At 36.2% G+C, this 18,117-nt stretch overlaps 1 protein-coding gene across 15 annotated transcripts in view; it reads left to right on the top strand.

Moving 5' to 3' along the window:
- pHCl-1 (pH-sensitive chloride channel 1) overlaps window positions 1-18,117 on the top strand; it is an 839,505-nt gene that overhangs the window by 518,870 nt on the left and 302,518 nt on the right. For 11 of the 15 annotated variants that reach the window (XM_081749485.1, XM_081749493.1, XM_081749487.1 and 8 more), the window contains 2 exons: window positions 10,710-10,805; window positions 14,918-14,980. In XM_081749485.1, the coding sequence (XP_081605611.1) occupies window positions 10,720-10,805; window positions 14,918-14,980 (149 nt within the window). In that variant the 5' untranslated portion in view covers window positions 10,710-10,719. The remainder of the gene's footprint in view (window positions 1-10,709; window positions 10,806-14,917; window positions 14,981-18,117) is intronic. The other 4 variants (XM_081749495.1, XM_081749494.1, XM_081749497.1 and 1 more) reach the window with 1 other exon arrangement.

The following is an 18,117-nucleotide window of genomic DNA, read 5'->3' as shown; positions in this document are numbered from 1 at the left end:
CCCATGTACACGGTGTTTGTTCACCAAAAAGCCCACTTGGCGCGAGCTGGGATCGAACCACGGATTCCATGCACTAGAGGTAAATGCTCTACCACTGAGTCATTGCCGCCCTGTTCCAGGGATAGCACCTGTTGAGTAATGTAACTCCGAGCCTCTATTTTAAGTTGTTCGAAACAGTCACAAGATTCTTCTGAAGAAGCTGATAGACGCCATATTTGCTAATTCTCCTTTTCTTCCACTAGGAACTTTTCTAAATCCATATATGTTTATGGTCTTCCTTTTTCAAAGTGATCCAAATTTACTTTAAATTCCTAGCGGTGCATAAAGGACTGATTTTTAATGCACTTTGTTTGTATCTGAGTATTCTCAACTCACCATGAATCAGTCCTAGGAACATGTGGTTCATTCCCCATTAACTGGCATCAGTCAATTGATGTGGTAGAAACGAATATATCATGTTTAATTATAGGACACGTCTTATCGAAACTTTCATTTTATATATAGTAATCCGAGCGAATGTCGATTAACTAGCGCCTCTCGAGCGATAGATTGTAAATTCTAATCCTGAGATAAACCACGCTAAGAGTTTGTTTTCAAGGTTTTACCTCATTCATAGAATATAAATACCGGGATAGTAGATTTAACGTGTAGGTGCTGCCGACTTCTTTCCAAATGTTCCTTAAGCTCTTTAATTTGTTACTGTTTCAGTGTGAGAAGTCCTTCTACGAATCCGATATTTCCTTTGTAAGTAAAGAAGAATACATTATGCGAAAAGTCTGTTTAAATTTCTATTGTCAGCTTGTGGTTATTAGCGTTGAGTGAGTTTGATTTTCCCACAGCGAGGCTTTATAAGACGTGGACCTACAGCTTAACATGTGCTCCGCCGAGAATCGAACGCAGGTCTCCCATGTCAAATTCGCGTAGGCCAACCGCTTAGTCACGAGGGAGCTCTGTTTGATGTTGAAGTATGAAGCCATTGGGTAAATTGAAGTTACGGAACTATTCTTTTCAGATTATTCAGGTTAAAGTTCTCGTCTTTGGTGTGGAGGATATTAGTTCGATTTCCTGTTAGAATGCTTGTGAGTCGTTAAACCGTAGGCCCATGTCCAGTGGCGGCTTTTGAGAGAAGCCATATGGGTAAACATTTAAATGTAGAGCTAATGGAAGGAAGTTGTATACAAGAATGAGTTCATTAAAGAAGCTTCTTCTCTTAGGTTCTATCCATAACATTTAAATATTTACCAGTGGCTTTCGTCAAGAACCATCATTGCCCATGTCTCAGATGCAGCTCGAAAGAGACATTAATCTTAGGCTAAACTGTGTTATATTATTACGCATGTGTCAAATATCTTGAAAAATACTTAAAGCATATTGTTCCGACAGAGAATCGAACCCCACTTTCCCACATGTAGTTCTGTGGGTGTTCTATCTTTTTCCAATAGAATAATCAGCTGTATCTGTAACATTGAGTGTTATTCGTGTGTTATTTGCACCTATTCCTTATCTTTAATTTCCATCATATATTATAAGTATTGTATCATTAAGGATTTTCTCTTCTCAAAATAGAAGGTAAACTTCTACTAAACCACTCTTAGATCTTGTGAATATGTCATATGGAATAGATGCAACTTTCTATAAGGATCCCACATTTAACGATAAATATAATAGAAATAACGTTTAGATATTCTACATTTTCATCAAACAATAATCTCTTTTTTTTCAGTCCAATAACAGAGAGACATGGTCAAGTAGAGTTATTATGTGATTGTTGAGTTCGAATTGCATATTTAAAAAAAATAGCCGTTATTACTTAGTTATATTTTTAGGAGTATAGGCCTACTGGAAGTATTGAAATTTTAAGAAGTATCATATTCTACGAGTTACACATACCAACACTACACGTTTGTATACGGGGTTAGTACACGGTGTATATCTCTCTGGCTTTTGTTTCATGGCCAAATGATAATGAAAAAAACACTCCAGTCTGAGATGAATCCTTATTTTTTGAAGTGTTTTGTCCAATGAACACCATATACTGTATCACTGACGTTATAATTATTTGTGTGTGTAATATATTTGCTTTTTACATGCTGCATGCAACAAAAAGAAAACACTGATCATACATGAATTAGAAACTCCAATCGGAAGTAGACTCAAATCTTGCAAATGGTGCGAGATATTGAAAAAATCTCCTCCCCTTTAAGGCACTCCTTGCCGATTTTTATCAAGACGTCTTTCACTTGTGTCTGTAAAGGGACATGCACAGAAGTTTGAGGAATGGCAAAGAGATTCATGCTCATATGTCAATGATGTGCTGTGTATAGAGCACAGTTTCAGCTGATTACATTAAAAAAACTCTATATATCTTGTTCGCAATATATCAATTCAAGGTAAACTTAATTAAAGTCAGTTTGAGATACATTCCCCGTACTTGAGTGAAACTGAAAACATAACGTGTTCTCAAATATATTGTATATAGTACAGTTGTCTTGGTAACTAGCGTTGTTTACTGCTTTTAACAATCACATATGATAATCAATGTGTCGTGCATGTTAGTCATTCCCTGACATCCTTGAAACTGATATGTAATTGAACAATTTATGGGGAAAAACGTGGGCTAGTCACGGCAACTTATCGCTTCGGTCTGTAAAATAATGGCCAAAACAGAGAGGTCGAAAGGTTGCCCTCTCCGCAATACAGTGAAACCTAATGCTTTAAAATACGCAGTGCAATCAATGCCACGCTTCAACATGCAATGTTTAGGTCTCAAATATGCAAAATAGCACTTTTGATTATTACTGTAGGGATAAAAGTATGTTATTCATTGTTTGCCTTATATGAGTCCTTGGTTCTAGCTAAGTGCTATCATGCAGGAATTATTGTATGAACATACCAGGAAAATAGAAACTAACGGTGATAATAATCAACTAGAAATTCTTGAGTGGAATACTACATTTCAAACTCTATCGTGAAGAAGTTCATAAATTACAGAGGCTCGAATCTAGTCTAGCCGTAGACCAGGCTAAGGGAACAAAAGACAATAAGAATGGTTCACCTAAGACAGTGGAGAACATTTAGAGTCTAATAGAGTCTATATAAATAAAGGCATAAATCTTTAACATTATTCTATTTAACAGAACAGACACAACTTCATTGAAATTCAGTAGGGACCCCCTTTTAAGTGATAGGTCCTTTTATGTTTTAACATGACCAGTGGCGTATTTAGGATTTTGTTTCGGGGGGGGGGGCTATGCACAATACCAGGAAGCAGGAGGCAATTGCCCACCTAAGAGTGAGAGTTAAATATATTTTAATTTATGCATGAATGGAAGTTTTAATGGCAAGAATTGCAGACTGGTGAATCTTATGTGATATGATACACACGAAAATTTAGCAGTGAATCTAACCTTTTATTGTATTCATAGAAGAAAAAGGAAGCATCCTCTTGGCCTACCTAATTTCCCAGGCTACTTATTCCCTCCTCTTGATTTTCTTTAATTCAAACATTTATCTTTCTTTATAACTAAACAACTAAATATTTCTTTGCTATAATAACTAATGTCCCGTTATGTTGTTATTCGTGCAAGTTGGTGTGAAACACCAGTTTCGCTTATCAACTCTTCTTAGTTTTGGTGTTACTGACGACGGACGACTTGAATCACAACTAACAAAGTCGAAAGTATGATAGGTGAAACAAAAGAAAGTAACAACTAAGAAAAAGAAACAGAAGAATAGAATGGACGACAGAAAGAAAAAACAACGCAGTTCTTACATGGAATGAAATTTGTTATTCTGAACAAAGAGCATAAGAAAATGGAACGTCAATGAAATTCTTAGAAATTGTAAGAAGGATTATTGTTGTGCGTGGAATGCGAAAAACACAAATTATTTCGGGGGTGGATCTTGAGCCCGATAGCTCCCTCCTAAATACGCCACTGAATGTGATAATATTAGAGGTGTAATACACATCAAGGAAGTGAGTGCAGCCTCCATCACTATTATTAATCTCGATATACTTTTCAGAAACTATAAGCTAGAATACCTTTATAGCACGAAACTATTTCAAAACCAGCACAACAATCTTGATTTCACAGGTAGATATACACAGCTAAGACATTAGCAACATTACTTTTCAACGTAATCATTTTTTGTCCAACCAGTTGTTTCAGCAGTACTCAAAGGCAGCACTGCCAACATAGAAGAAATCTGCGTTCAGTCTCAGTACACCATGAGTGCTTGCTAAACTTTCGAATTAGTTATGAATCGCCTGTCACCTAGATGCTTATTCAGCGATCTCAAGTCCTCTACAGATGACGATGCTACTTGGTTGCCCTGTTCATTATCATCTTAGACATCTGTCCTACCGTTATTCAACTCTAGTGCACCAACCACACAACTGCTTCCGTCACATGACATTAGCACCCTACACTTTAACAAGCTGACAACAAATTTCTGCTGCTGAGGTGCCTGCCCTTGAAATGTAAAATTCTTATTACTTGAGATACAAAACTCAATTCCAGATTTGATCATGTTCCTTTGCGCGTAGTCATTTTCTCATATTTCGAAGGTCTGGTTAACATAAATGCCATCTAACGGCTTTGTAATAAAGCAGTTGTCATCTGCTGCATTCTGGCTCAAAATTTGAACAAGAGGAATAAGATACCCTCAGAGATTGTAACGAAAAACACCCTTAATCCCCCTTCTTTTTCAGAATGACCACCTCGGGCCAAAATCCGTACTTGAAAGGAATGAAAAGAACACCACACATCTAACTTTCAAAATACAGACCCGCCCACCGGGGAAATAATCCCGAGAAAAAAGCGAGGAGAGCTTTCGCCGGTACTGTATTAAAAGGCCGCGTAGCACACCCAGAATATGTATATGTATAACTCTCACCTTTAATTTACGAAATTGCAAGCAAAATTTCTCAGTTGTTTTAAGGAAGTTAATTAGCAATGACAAACCTACTATTTCAATTTTAACAAGGATAAACGATTTATTATAACAAAGGAAAAAAATAATAATAATAAAAAATAAAAAAACAAATAGTACACAAAATATTACAGTTGGATATTAATAGTAATAATGAGAATAAACAATCTTACTGTTTCTGATGGAAAAACAGCCTAGCATAAAAAAAAAATAATTCGCCATTCCAACATGGCCTACACCAACCTCTAATTTTCGTCTTTTCAGTAACCTAATTTTTCAATCAGCAATATTTTACACTTGCTCGTGACTAAATATGACAATCCATAAGCATTTATCATTATTCAAATACATTTTGAGCATACTCACGAAATTTCCAATGATAAATTTCTCACCAATTTTCACAAAAAACAATAATTTAATTTAACAAATTGTAAAGAACAAACACTACGTACCTCGGACAGTAACCAACTGACGATCTACGTCAGTTGATCCATGGCTTCCATTCCGGATTCAAAACCAACCAATCACAATCCGGATTTTATATCACGAGGACCTCGTCATTTTACATTATCAGCTGGTACCAGATCTTCGAATATATTTTCATAATACACTACCAACCTGTTTTGAGACCAAAAAGGTAGGATGGAAAAGGGCGAAGGGAGAATAAGGTCGTATGTCTCCATATTAATAAAAGATGGCGCCATCTACTTCCTAAATAATCCATAATAACAAGTGACCCACATATTCGTGACGATCCACGTCGTCACAAGATCTTGTTATCTTACTTTTTGTGTCGCCCTTGTGATTGTGCTACAGAAAACAAGGTTTGAAATAAGATTGCGTGGTCTTTAATTTGGCTATGCCTACTAAGGCTATTCATATTTTGATTTTTTTCTTTAATTTAAAATTGATCTGTGAGTAACTAGTTGTCAAGCAGCTACGTATACAATGTATAGTTAGTCTTGCTGTTGTATGCGATGCTAATGTGTTTAACAGAGGACAGCAGAGTGCGTATTACACATTCTTCCGAAATTACAAGTAATTAATTGCGTTAGTTGGTAGTGGTAATTCAGTCCACATAGGAGGTTCGCATGCAAATTACGCATTCATTTCATGGGCGGAGTTGCTATTAACTCTTTTATGCGTCTGATAGATGGCGTCATATTTCGTTGGTCCTTTCCTCAATTGCTGGATTACTTGTCATCTGCTGTTTCAGCCATCTCTACTACACAACAAGTGCATTCTGCAATGTATATAACACAAATATCCGTAGTTTTCTATCTGAATTGATGAGATTAATCTTATGCGTTAGTAGCAAATATTCTAATATCATTATGCCTATTTATATGTTCTGTAAGTTACTAAAACAGGAAAGAATATTCAAGGTTTCAAGATCGTTTGACTTAATCTCCGACTACAATACCTAAACACCGAACATGCCCTAAAATGTCAGTCCTGAAAAAGGACGAAATACTCGCAAAAGATCTGATCTTTAGCTCGTAAAAAAAAAAAAAATGCAGTGATGGGTGTGTTAAAGTGGCATTTCATAATGATATACAAGGAACAGTCAAAAACTTCCCGGAATGATGATGTAGTTCTGGCATTTGTGATGCAATACTTAATTCTGAATTTAACAAGTGTGAACCCATCTTAATAGGTAGTGTACTAATAGTGTAACTATAAATGGAGGAGTGTGTGGTAATTTGTCGGAGCAATTTCACAGATCGAGCAACACGCAAACATCAAGATCACGTGAAAATTGGAGAATATCTGATTCAGAGAGTTTGGTAGCATCATCGGAGGTTTGGCTCTTCCCAAAGCTAAAAATGGGCCTTTTTCGTTTCACCAACGTAGAAGAGATCAAAACTAATGCGACGGCTGAACTTCGGAAGATACTAGAACAGGCCTTTCATCTTTGTTTCCACCAATCGCAGGAGCGGTGAAACTAGTGTGTGTGTGTGTGTGTGTGTGTGTGTGTTTCGAATGTGCGAACTTCGTTATTTCACCGCGAGTCTACGATTTTCTTTATACTAACAGAGTTAATAGGCCCCAGGGACTTACTCCCTTGTCCATGGCACCTAATTTTATGTGCATGAACATATCTTTGTTACGTTTATCGAATGGATTAGGTTCGATTCGGATTGTCTAAATGACAGGTTCATGTCCTTTCCTTGCAAGTTTGGTTAAAATTCTTGTAAGCGTTCCAGAGTTATACTGGAACATACATACACACATTTTCATATAAGACTAGAATGATCAGCCATCTTTTAAGATAAAACTGATCCTGAATTATCCCTCACCAAACTTTTTGCTCTAATACTTTATACAAATGTAATTAATGAGATGTAGATCAGAATTATCAGATTCACTCTAAAAGTTTATTTTTGTTTAACTATATGTGATGTATACAGACAAGTCATATAACAATCGATACATAACATTGAGCTGAACCCTTTCGGGATCCGGGGTTTTTGGGGTGTTTTTTAGACTTTCAGTCAAGTAGCTACTGCATCATCACTATTTACCCTAGGATCATGGTTCATACCTCATTCTCTTCAGAATGAAGCTGGCTTTCAAATGGTACTACTTGCATGCCCATATCATATACCTGAAAAGGGAAAAGTGATGTCAAAGGGAAAATTTCGGGGGGATTTTTTTCACACTTTGGGCCCCTCTGGAGCGGCCCTGCGTGAACGTAGAGATCTGAAAAAATCTGATAAATAGTACTTGGTAGACTGAATGTGTGTGCCAAATTTCAAGTTTCTATCTTGAATACTAAGGGCGGGAGAAATTGTATCAAGAATCCCCACAATGTCCCAAATTACGCAAAAGACCATGATCTCAGGTAAAAAAATTCCTGAGACATTCCTAATTACCCTAGAGTCATGTCTCGCCCATCATTCTCTTCAGAATAGAACTGCCTTTCAGACGGTATGACTCACGTGTCTGCATCATGTATCTAAGGCGGGAAAATCTCAAACAAAGGGATTTTTTGGTAAAAATATCCCTTTTTCAACTCTTTGCCCCTCTGAACCCCCCTGTTTTAACGCAGAAATCTCAAAAAATCTAGTAAATACTACTCGGTGGACTGAATGTTTGTGCACAATTTCAATCTTCTACGTGCGAAAATAAGCCCGCCAGGCTTAATAAGAGAAAATATATATTTTAAAATTATGACGTCATCACCTCCTATGTCTGGACGCAGGAAGGTGTGAAACCATATGTAAAATCTTCTACAATGCCTCTGGACTTGAAAAACAAAAAAACTGGACGAAAAAGTTCAAATAGAAGAGTTATAACGCAATGTACCATGAAACACCCGTATGGTACAAATTGTACCATAGGATTCCCAAATACAGACAAGTTATATAACAATCGATACATGACATTGAGCTGAACTACGGTAAATTATCATGCGTAGTTTTTGAGAAAATCCAGAAAAAAGCATTTTTAAGGCGCAAATAATTAAATTCATTGTCAATGACAGTTAATAGTTTTTTTTTCTCCTGGAACAGATTGGTTATTTATTTGTGTTCTTATACGTAAATAAATCACTGTTAGCTGGCAGTGAATCTATTATTCTTCGTGTTCTTCCAATAGTGACACACATACTCGTAACAGTGACACACAGACGCATATACTACTTGTAAATAAATAAAATATACATAAAGGTAAAATAACACGCACATAAGTGTCCAGAAAATGAAAGACATAAAACTCTGGTATTATCTGTTCATAATTCGCTATTGACTGCTGTTAAATTCATACCCAGAAAAAATCGGAGAGGAAAGAAAAGGAAAAAGGCTTAGAACTGTATTTGGGAGACACGAGACTTCAAACGCAATTTTAAGAATTGTTGGTTTAAGAATTTCAAAAGGGGTTCTCGCCTCAGTTTCATCTATAGGGCTGACCTTGCTGCAAACTTAAGTGGACGTATTATATAGAGCCTACATGCAATGAGAAGTATCTATTCAGGCAGTATGCATGTCTATAAACATAGAGGGTAGCAATCTCTCTCATTCTCTTTGGAAAGCCATCTTGGCATTATGATTAGTGCACTGTTTCAGGTGTCATTCATTCTTCATAGGAATAATGCCATACGGAAGAATATATATCATAAATTATATTATGTCACTAGGAATGCAACATCATAAGAAAGATTATGATGCCATAAGGAATAACATATCATAAGGAGGAATGTGATGGCATAAGGAAAATATAAGCCATAAGGAAATATGATATTACAACGAAAACTGTGGTCTCACAAGTAAGAATATAATGTTCTAAAGAAGAATATTATAACATAAGCATTTATAAGATAAATACTTATGTCAAACTATTGTTCTTTAGAACATAGAATATGATGTCATTAGGAGGAATATGACATCATAAGAAGGAAGAATATATAATAAATACTATTATGTCACTAGGAATGTAGCATCATAAGGAAGACTATGATGTCATATGAAAGAACATATTATAAGAAAAGATATAATGTCGTAGTGAAGAATATGCTGCCATAAGGAAGAATATATTGTGGTACCATGGTAAGAACGTGCTATCATAAGGAAGATGATGTATCCTAAAGAAAATGATGGCATAAGGAAAATATAAAGTCATAAAAAATATGATGTTACAAGGAAAAGTGTGATGTGATAAGTAAGAATATGTTGTTGTGAAGAAGAAAACTGAAATGTTTAAATTTTACGTCCCACGATTATACCGGATAGGCTAAAGGAGACGGTGATGATGAGAAATGAATAAATTGGTGAAATTAATAGAGTGGGAGGAATCAGGAGAACCCCGAGAAAACCCACGTACAAGATGTTTGTCCACCACAAAATTCACTTGACGCGAGCTGGGATCGAACTAGAGACCCCATGCACCAGAGGTTGCCCCGCGTAGCTAACGCTTTCGCCTTTGGTACGAGCGGTCCCGGGTTCGATTTCCGGTGCGGTACTCGGTCAAAAAAGTGTAAAAAGCTTTTCTAGGCCAGCTATCTTGAGTGAGGTTTTCCTGGGTTTTTCTCATTCATACCAGCCAAATGCCGGTGTGGTACCTAAGTTATAGGTCCCTGGCCGCTTCCTTCCCTTTCCCCACATAGTGTACTCGCTAAGGGACGTCACCCCTTATGCTAAATGGCTATAGATGCCGAAAGCCCAGAAATCTAAATCCTAAATCCCATACATCAGAGGTGAACGATCTACCATTGAGCCACTGCAGCCCCTTGTTGTGAAGATAAATGTCATAAATTAAGGAAAAATGTGATGTCATGAAGGATATGATGCATTCATTTGCTTTATTATCTACTTCACTTACTGAAAAATTCGGGCCCTGTTAAGATATTTGGTCTCATATCATTTGTTTTGTTCTTCTTCATTATATGCGTAGAATCGAATCATTTGATGCAATAGCAAACTCACTGAAAACGTTTACAAACTCTTTCAAATGAATACTCCTTCATTCTTTGGAATCTATGAAGTCTCTTTCACATTGATTTTCCAGAACCATAAAATCGTTCTGTTTCTTTGACACTTCCTAGCCAATAAATTGAGAGTTAACGGTTGTTTGTACCTCCAATAGTGACCACAAATTCTAACTATTTTTTCTATCAACAATTATTGCCAGAACTAATGGACTGGAAACTTAATAGCATTGCTACTACATAACTTAAAACAACGCAGCTAATACTAAAATCATAATTGAAATATTCTAATGTTAGTACATTGAAACAATATACAGTATTAATGTATTATTATTTTCTTATTGTTTTCCAGATGCCCTAAGATGGTGCGGCCGCTCTTGTGCTGGGCATGGTTCGGCTTTATCGCCGTTTCACTATACCTTTGCAATGCAGAAGGCACCTCCAAAGTGTGAGTAACTCATCTACATATATTTCTTCATTTTATATCTTCAGAGTTTCTTCCAGTGAACATATACTATTTTAACTTAATATTAAGTTTAGTTTCTGCACAGTAGAATATGCAGGTACGGAGGAAGAACGAGATCTACTATAACTATAACTATTTTCTTGCAGGTTCACTAGATAACAAAAAGAATTATTATTATAAAAATTAGAAGTGTAAACCTGTATGCCGTGTATACACTATAGTTTGAAGAGGGTAACATCTAACCCTTCCCCTCCTAGGATTTCAGCGTTATAGAGCCTTGTGATCACGAAAATATGGCAAGAAAAATGCATGTACAGTAGAACCCCTCTCGTCCGCCCTCGGCTGATCTGCCACTCTGGTTGATCCGACCGTGCTCTCGAGCTGAACTTGTCCCGACTTGTCGGTGATTCACGAGACTCATTGGCGTTTACTGCCTCGCGGCATTGTTGTTTACTTGCTGTTACCGCATATCCGCTTTAGTACCCCGTTTTCTCTTGTATCTTTTCTTTCGTTTTGGGTGGTTTGTGTACTATACTGTGCAGTTTCTAGTGCTTACTGTTAGTTTGCTTTTACTGTAGAGAACAATACAGTCATTTTTGAGTTCCAGATTGCTTATTTCGTATTTTTCTGTGTTTTCTGATAATCCGACCTTTCTTGCGGTCCGACCATATCCCCAGTCTCAAAGATGACGGGTTAGAGGGGTTCTACTGTAATTAAAATTTATTATCCAAAAAATTTCCAAGACTGGAGACGTAGACAATTAACATCAGTCATAACACATTAATGTTCAATCCAGTCGCCAGCAACATAAACCATTTATATGAAGCATGGAGAACAGCGTATTTTTTTATGCCTGTACCTAATTTACAAGAAATAACGTAACGTAAAAGTATTCAGACTTTTCCGTTCTTCCTTAAACTATATTGTTGCCTTGCAACAAGAAATCAATTACATATAGGAACACTTCCCCTTCTCCCGTCCGATGCAAAGACAAGATATCTACCTGGACATATAAGAAATCTCTTGATTTGTTTGGTTTCGTGGCTTCTCATTTGTACTGCACTGGTGATAAAACGAACAATGCATCCGTTACCCAAGTTTACAGATAGAAACTTGTACTGGATGACAAATTGTTACACCTAATCACTAGTATTGTAATTTTGTATCTTTACTCATAGATTGAACATTATAAACATCTTAACCTGTCCATTTACATCAACTAGTCCAGCTGATTTTCCTCTGTTTTCTCCAGTTCAGAATGACTTATGAGTTTCATTGACTTTTCCCCCAAAAGATTAGTAATTTGGGCAGTATTTTTTATTGAGAATTACAAAATACCCAGGGATGTAATGGACCGTATACGGCGTATACCCAACTATATTTTTACAGTCTACCGAATACTCACTTTAAATTTACGAAGAAACGAGCGCATATGGAGGTGGATATACACTATATTTTTAAAACCCTATACTCACATAAGATGTTAGCATTACAAGACAGTAAATACTTTATTCTTTACCCTTCCTCTCTGACTTCTTACGAGGCCCCATCATGGCGAAATTAAAATACCGCTAATTTTACAGTAATTATGTGATATCTTCAATTAGATAAAAGATAATATGAAAATGGAACAAGACCTCCCAAGACAATATTATTTTACGTGAGATACGGTACCGTTATCACGACTCATTTATCTGCTTTCGATTTCCATCCATTTAGAAAATCGGCATTTATTTTCGCGTTTCTAAATGGCTGCAAATGCAAAGCTACCAGGTGACTTGTGATAACGGTACCTCATGCAAAATAATATTGTCTAAGGCGCTCTTGTTTCACATTTCGATTATCTTCTATATAATTGAAGATATTACATAATTGCTGTAAAATTAGCGGTATTTTAATTTCGCAGTGATGAGGCCTCTTAACTAAGTACAGGATAGCTCCGCCAATTGAAAGGAAAATTCTCTTGCTAAAAAGAAAATATTAATTTTGCAGAGAATGTAGTATTGCAGGAAAATTTCAACTATTTTTAAATTTCAATATGATTTATATGTAACTACTAGCATATATTACCCGCTTCGCTGGGTTGAAATGAAAATTTAAATGCACAACTCCATATCTCATGTGTTTAATACCCGTGAAATATGCTTGCAGTAAATGTTAACATTATATCGCCTGTCATTTATGTTAACCCGCCGAGTGACACGGTCATGCGGGTTGCATATAAATACGTTTATTTTTACCTATGATGAACTAACAAAGGATTTGTACGTAATGGACACTTGAATCGTCAATTATCTCAAGACACTGGTAATTAAAAATTAAAGTGATATGATAAAAACAATCTAGGGTCCAAATCCTAATAACCCCCCAAAAATGAAAGAAATTGGTTCAGCCGTATTAGCGTGATGAGGGAACAAAGGATTTGTACGTTCTCTTTTATATATATAGATAATATATATTAATAAATGCCTATACATTTATTATTTTAACATTATGTGGGTTAAAATTCACAATTGAGCTTCCTTGTGGCCATACGTTTAGCGTATGTGCCTCTTGGCGCACTAGACACGTGTTTGATTCCCCGTGGGAGCTCATGCGGTTTTGATTCCACCTAAAGCTGTAGATCAATGTCTCATACAATCCTGGTACTGAAAGGAAAACTAAACTCCAATGCAATCAACTCGTAAAATCCACAGTCCTCTGTATGCATAACACTTAATGGATTACCAATTCTTTGGAAGGTGCATGTAACACTTATCTCAAGGCACAATAGCTAAACTCTTTCTCTTCTTAGCCTTCCTTCTTGCCGGTGGATGTAGCCTAAAGTTGTGATCTATTAGGCTGTCAATTGCAAGCCCAAATTCGTCGTGGGTTCCAATCCCAATCTGGACAGAGGTCCTTTTAATTATCTGGAACCCGACGGAAACTCATGTGGTTCGGATTCCACGTTAAAACTGTAGGTCCACGTCTCATATAGCCTAGTTGCTGAAAGGGACGCTAAACTAATCAAATAAAATTATCTGGAAGTTTGCGTGTTTTGTCCTTGTCGAGTTGTTTCGGTAAAATTTCGAATGAAGATCATTAAAATAAGGCAAAACTGATAAAAAACGAGATATTAGATAATTAAGTTTGGTTCATTTCTTTTTTTCTAATATTGTGCCTAGCTTGAGTGCATTAGCTGCACGTGGTCCTGAGTTCGATTCTAGATGGCAGAGCGAGCATTTAATGAACTATAATGGTTCTGATCCCACTTTAAACTATATATCTCATTCATACAGGATGTAACTCAATTAATGTAGCAAACGTCGGGAGGGGATTCGTAACACCGAGATAAGCGAGAAAAATCCTATGAACATATAGCACATTGGGCATATTGACAGAGTTAACGAGGGAATAGTAAGATTGAAGCGGTAGATATCAACATGCAGAGACACGTAAACGTACATTCGTCAAGCACATCACAGAAGATGTTCAAAGTGTCCACTATGAATAGCAATGCATACATCACAATGCCGGCTCATGCATTGGCGAACCCGTTCAAAGATTCCTGGGTCATGGCGAACAGTTGCTCAGGTGTTATGGATACGCTGTTCCAAATTGTTGACTTGGTTCAAGTTGGTTTTGCTTATCTCGGTGTCAAGAATCACCTCCCGACGCGTGTTGCATCAATTAAGTTACACTCTGTACATCGTTGTTGCTGACAAAGGAGTGGATTCAAATCAGTCAGCCAACCTTGAATCTGGAACACGTATGGTAATTCTTTGTCGGGAGTGGTTTTTCCTACCGTTTTCACTTGAGAATATAGTTATTCCCCTCGTATTAGCTGGTTTCCTCTCACAGATCATTTACTACGTATAGACTAAATTTATATGTTTTAACTCTTAGATACTACACTGTAAAACAAACTAAAACTAAACACCAGTGAATCGCTTTGAATCATTTAAGGTAAATTTTATGCTGACTAATTATTTTCTACTGAATAGACTAGTTGTTTTACTTTGTTTTATTTTTTAACCGTAATCTATTTGTTTTTGTTTCATTTGTTATTATTTTGTTTTGTTCCACAGAATTAAACAAAGTTATTGTCTTTTCAGTCCGTCCGAAAGTGGGGAGCTGATTTCGTCGGCTGAAAACGCAAGTTTAACAAGTGTAGAGTGGTGAGTTTACACTCACTAACGAAAACTAATCACTCACCCATCTGACCCCCCCACCTCGTCCCTATACGAGGAAAACAACTGAATAACGACTAATTATCCCCTTCGACCAACCTTAGTTGCATTTCGTATTTTTAACAGAAAAATATACGTAACTAAATGCAGGTTAGTTTTTATTTTGTTTTGTTTTATTTGTTTGACACGTCTTTTAAGTTTTATTAAGTTGTTTTACCTTTAATCACTTTTTGTCTATTATGCAATGACTTTTCTCTAACCTTAATCATTGAGATGAATTGTGCGGGTGAGTGCAACAGTGGTCTAACCCAGAATTTTAAAAATGGAGAAAAATCAAGTTAAACACATGGTTTTTTTGTAGAATATATATACAGTATATACAATGTATGACACATTCAATCACTTGTGGTTACTTTTCCTATATTGTACAAAAAGCATATGTGTTTAACTTTAACTTGATTTTTCTTCATTTAAAAAATAAAGAATGAGTCAGAAAAAACCTGGCCACTTTCCTCCCTCCATATTTTCTAGTATATAAGATGAACATTGGCAGCACTGTGCATAAGCAAGGGCAGACTGTCGATCTTACTCACGAATAGATTGTCAGTTGTGAAGTGTGCATACTGTGGTAAAGAACGATGAGTCAGTTAGAAAAACGAAAACTAATTGTGAACAAATACCTCGAAAATCCAGGTATGTCCTTAAATAAATTAAGCAAACTCGTAAAATACCCTCGGTCTACTGTGCAAAATGTAATTAAAAAGTACGCACAAGATTTAACTGTTGAAAGAAAACCTGGCTCAGGTAGAAAACCGGGGACTAGCCAACCGAAGCTGGAGAAAAGGGTTACTGCATTGCTGCGTCAAAATCCTTATTTATCGGAAAGAGCAGTTGCTGGTGTGGTCAAAGCATCCCAATCTACAGTGCACAGATTTAAGCAAGGAAAAGTTTACGATCTTTCAAAGTCCAAAAGGTACCTAACCGAGACGAAAAGCAAAAAGTGACGGCAAAATCCAGAGCAAGAAAACTCTATGATCAGTACCTTACTCAATATGGATGTTGCATTATGGACGACGAAACCTATTGTGTCGCTGATTTCAGTCAAATTCCCGGAAAGGAGTAGTACGTGGCACTGAAGAGGGGAGATTTGCAGGATAAATTTAAACAACGGAAGGCATCCAAATATCCCAAACAATATTTGATTTGGCAAGCTATTTGTTCATGCGGTAAAAAAAGCAAAGCGTTCATCACAACAGGGACAATTAACGGCGAAATTTATACGAAGGAGTGTTTACAAAAACGCTTGTATCCATTTGTGATGTCATACAGTAACTCTGTTTTCTTTTGGCCAGATCTTGCTACCTCTCACTACTCTAAAGCAGCCACTGATTGTTATAAAGAAAAGGGTATCGTCGCAGTTCGAAGAGAGGCAAATTCACCAAATTGCCCTGAACTTAGGCCAATTGAAAAATATTGGGCCCACATTAAAAGAACATTGAAAACATCAAAAGGGAAGGCGGCTGACTTGAAAACTTTTCGTCGCAAGTGGACTGCAGCTGCCAATCAAATAACAGAAGAAGATGTGCGAACTCTTATGAAGCGGATTAAGAGTAATGTACGAGCATTTTTCCATAATTAGTTCTTTATAATATATTTTGTGTGTTTATTTTTTTAAACTTTATAGTCAACTAAAATATGCAAACGACCTTTCTTCTTTTCATTTCTTTACCTACTTTTTTGGTCAAAGTTACTGGCCAAGTTTTTTCTGACTCATTCTTTATGTGGGTTAGACCACTGTTACGTTCACCCCCTCAGTTCACAACATAAAAAAATGATAATGAAATATGTAAGGAAGTAGAGAATATACTATACTTGTATTTTCAGAAATATCTGCAGCGTAAGGGGAAGGTTTCTAATATCCGCCGAATTTTTAATTATTAATAACAATAAAAATAATAACTTTAATGTGTACAATATATAAATATTTAAGATACTAAGAGATCAGAGACAGCCAATACGCGTATTTCTATTTCAAACTTTGGGAAATCTTCCATCAAACTCTTATAGGATATAGCTAAAATTTGTACCGAAATTAAAAAAAAAAAAACAGTATATTAAAGAAATGGGCTACAGCACTGAGCTTTAGTGTTCTCATTTGTTAAGTCATGAGATGTGACATATTTTTAGGGATTAATGAAATATAAACAACGTCATCAGATTCGTTCTTGAAAAAATCATTCAAAACGAACTTATTTCCCAAACTAAAAGAAAACAAAAGAAAAAAAAACCCTCTGTGTTTCTAACAGTTTCGAGCTACGAAACTTTCACTTGATGTTCCATTGACCACCATTTCACAAACTAATTCAAGAAATATGTGTCAATCTGGTAACAGCCATGCCGTTTCTAATTTTTGACACTATTTATCGAATTTTCTACGAAATGTTGATTCATTTTCACATACATATTCATACACAGAGTTCGAACAGTAATGCTTAAATTTTAAAGCTTCGCGCTATAATTAAATTGTATGTTAGTTCGTGGGTCAACGTAATCAAAACCGTGAACTATTTTTTTTACATTGCGTTGTTTTTTTAAATTCTCATCCACCAATAAACTTTCTTTATTTCTGGAACCAGGAAGCTATGTCAAAGAAAAAATGCTAAAGAATGCTATAATAATCTTAAGTTTGAAATTTGGTCAGAATATATTGACAAAATGTTGCTTGGGAATAGACAAACGGGCAAAGAAGCTGAACGGGCAACGGGCAGACACTCAAAAATTACTTCGTCTTTTTATGTTCATTATCTTCAAGTGATTCAATAACATTGAGCTGTTCCGGGAAAGACAATGGTAAGTTTCTAAGTATCCAGTAAAGTGGAAAAAAAGTTCAATATTCATATGCAATGCAATGACACATACTAAACAAGCTTTCCCTGTCGTTACAATTCCGAACTTAAACCATCTGCATTCTGTTATGTGCTCCAATCCTAACTCATTCCACCTTCTTTCTCACCTCAACCATAGGCAGGTGGGCAACATGTTAAAACTTTCCTCTCCATTGGGAGAGCTGTTTTATACTTTGATAACGCCTCTTTTTCGTAACTGCATCTAGATATTCTATCCTT

The sequence above is a fragment of the Thermobia domestica genome, chromosome 2, assembly GCF_964235325.1.
Source record: "Thermobia domestica chromosome 2, izTheDome1.hap1.1, whole genome shotgun sequence".
NCBI classification, from domain to species: Eukaryota; Metazoa; Arthropoda; class Insecta; order Zygentoma; family Lepismatidae; genus Thermobia; species Thermobia domestica.
This window is presented reverse-complemented; position numbering and strand designations above follow the sequence as displayed.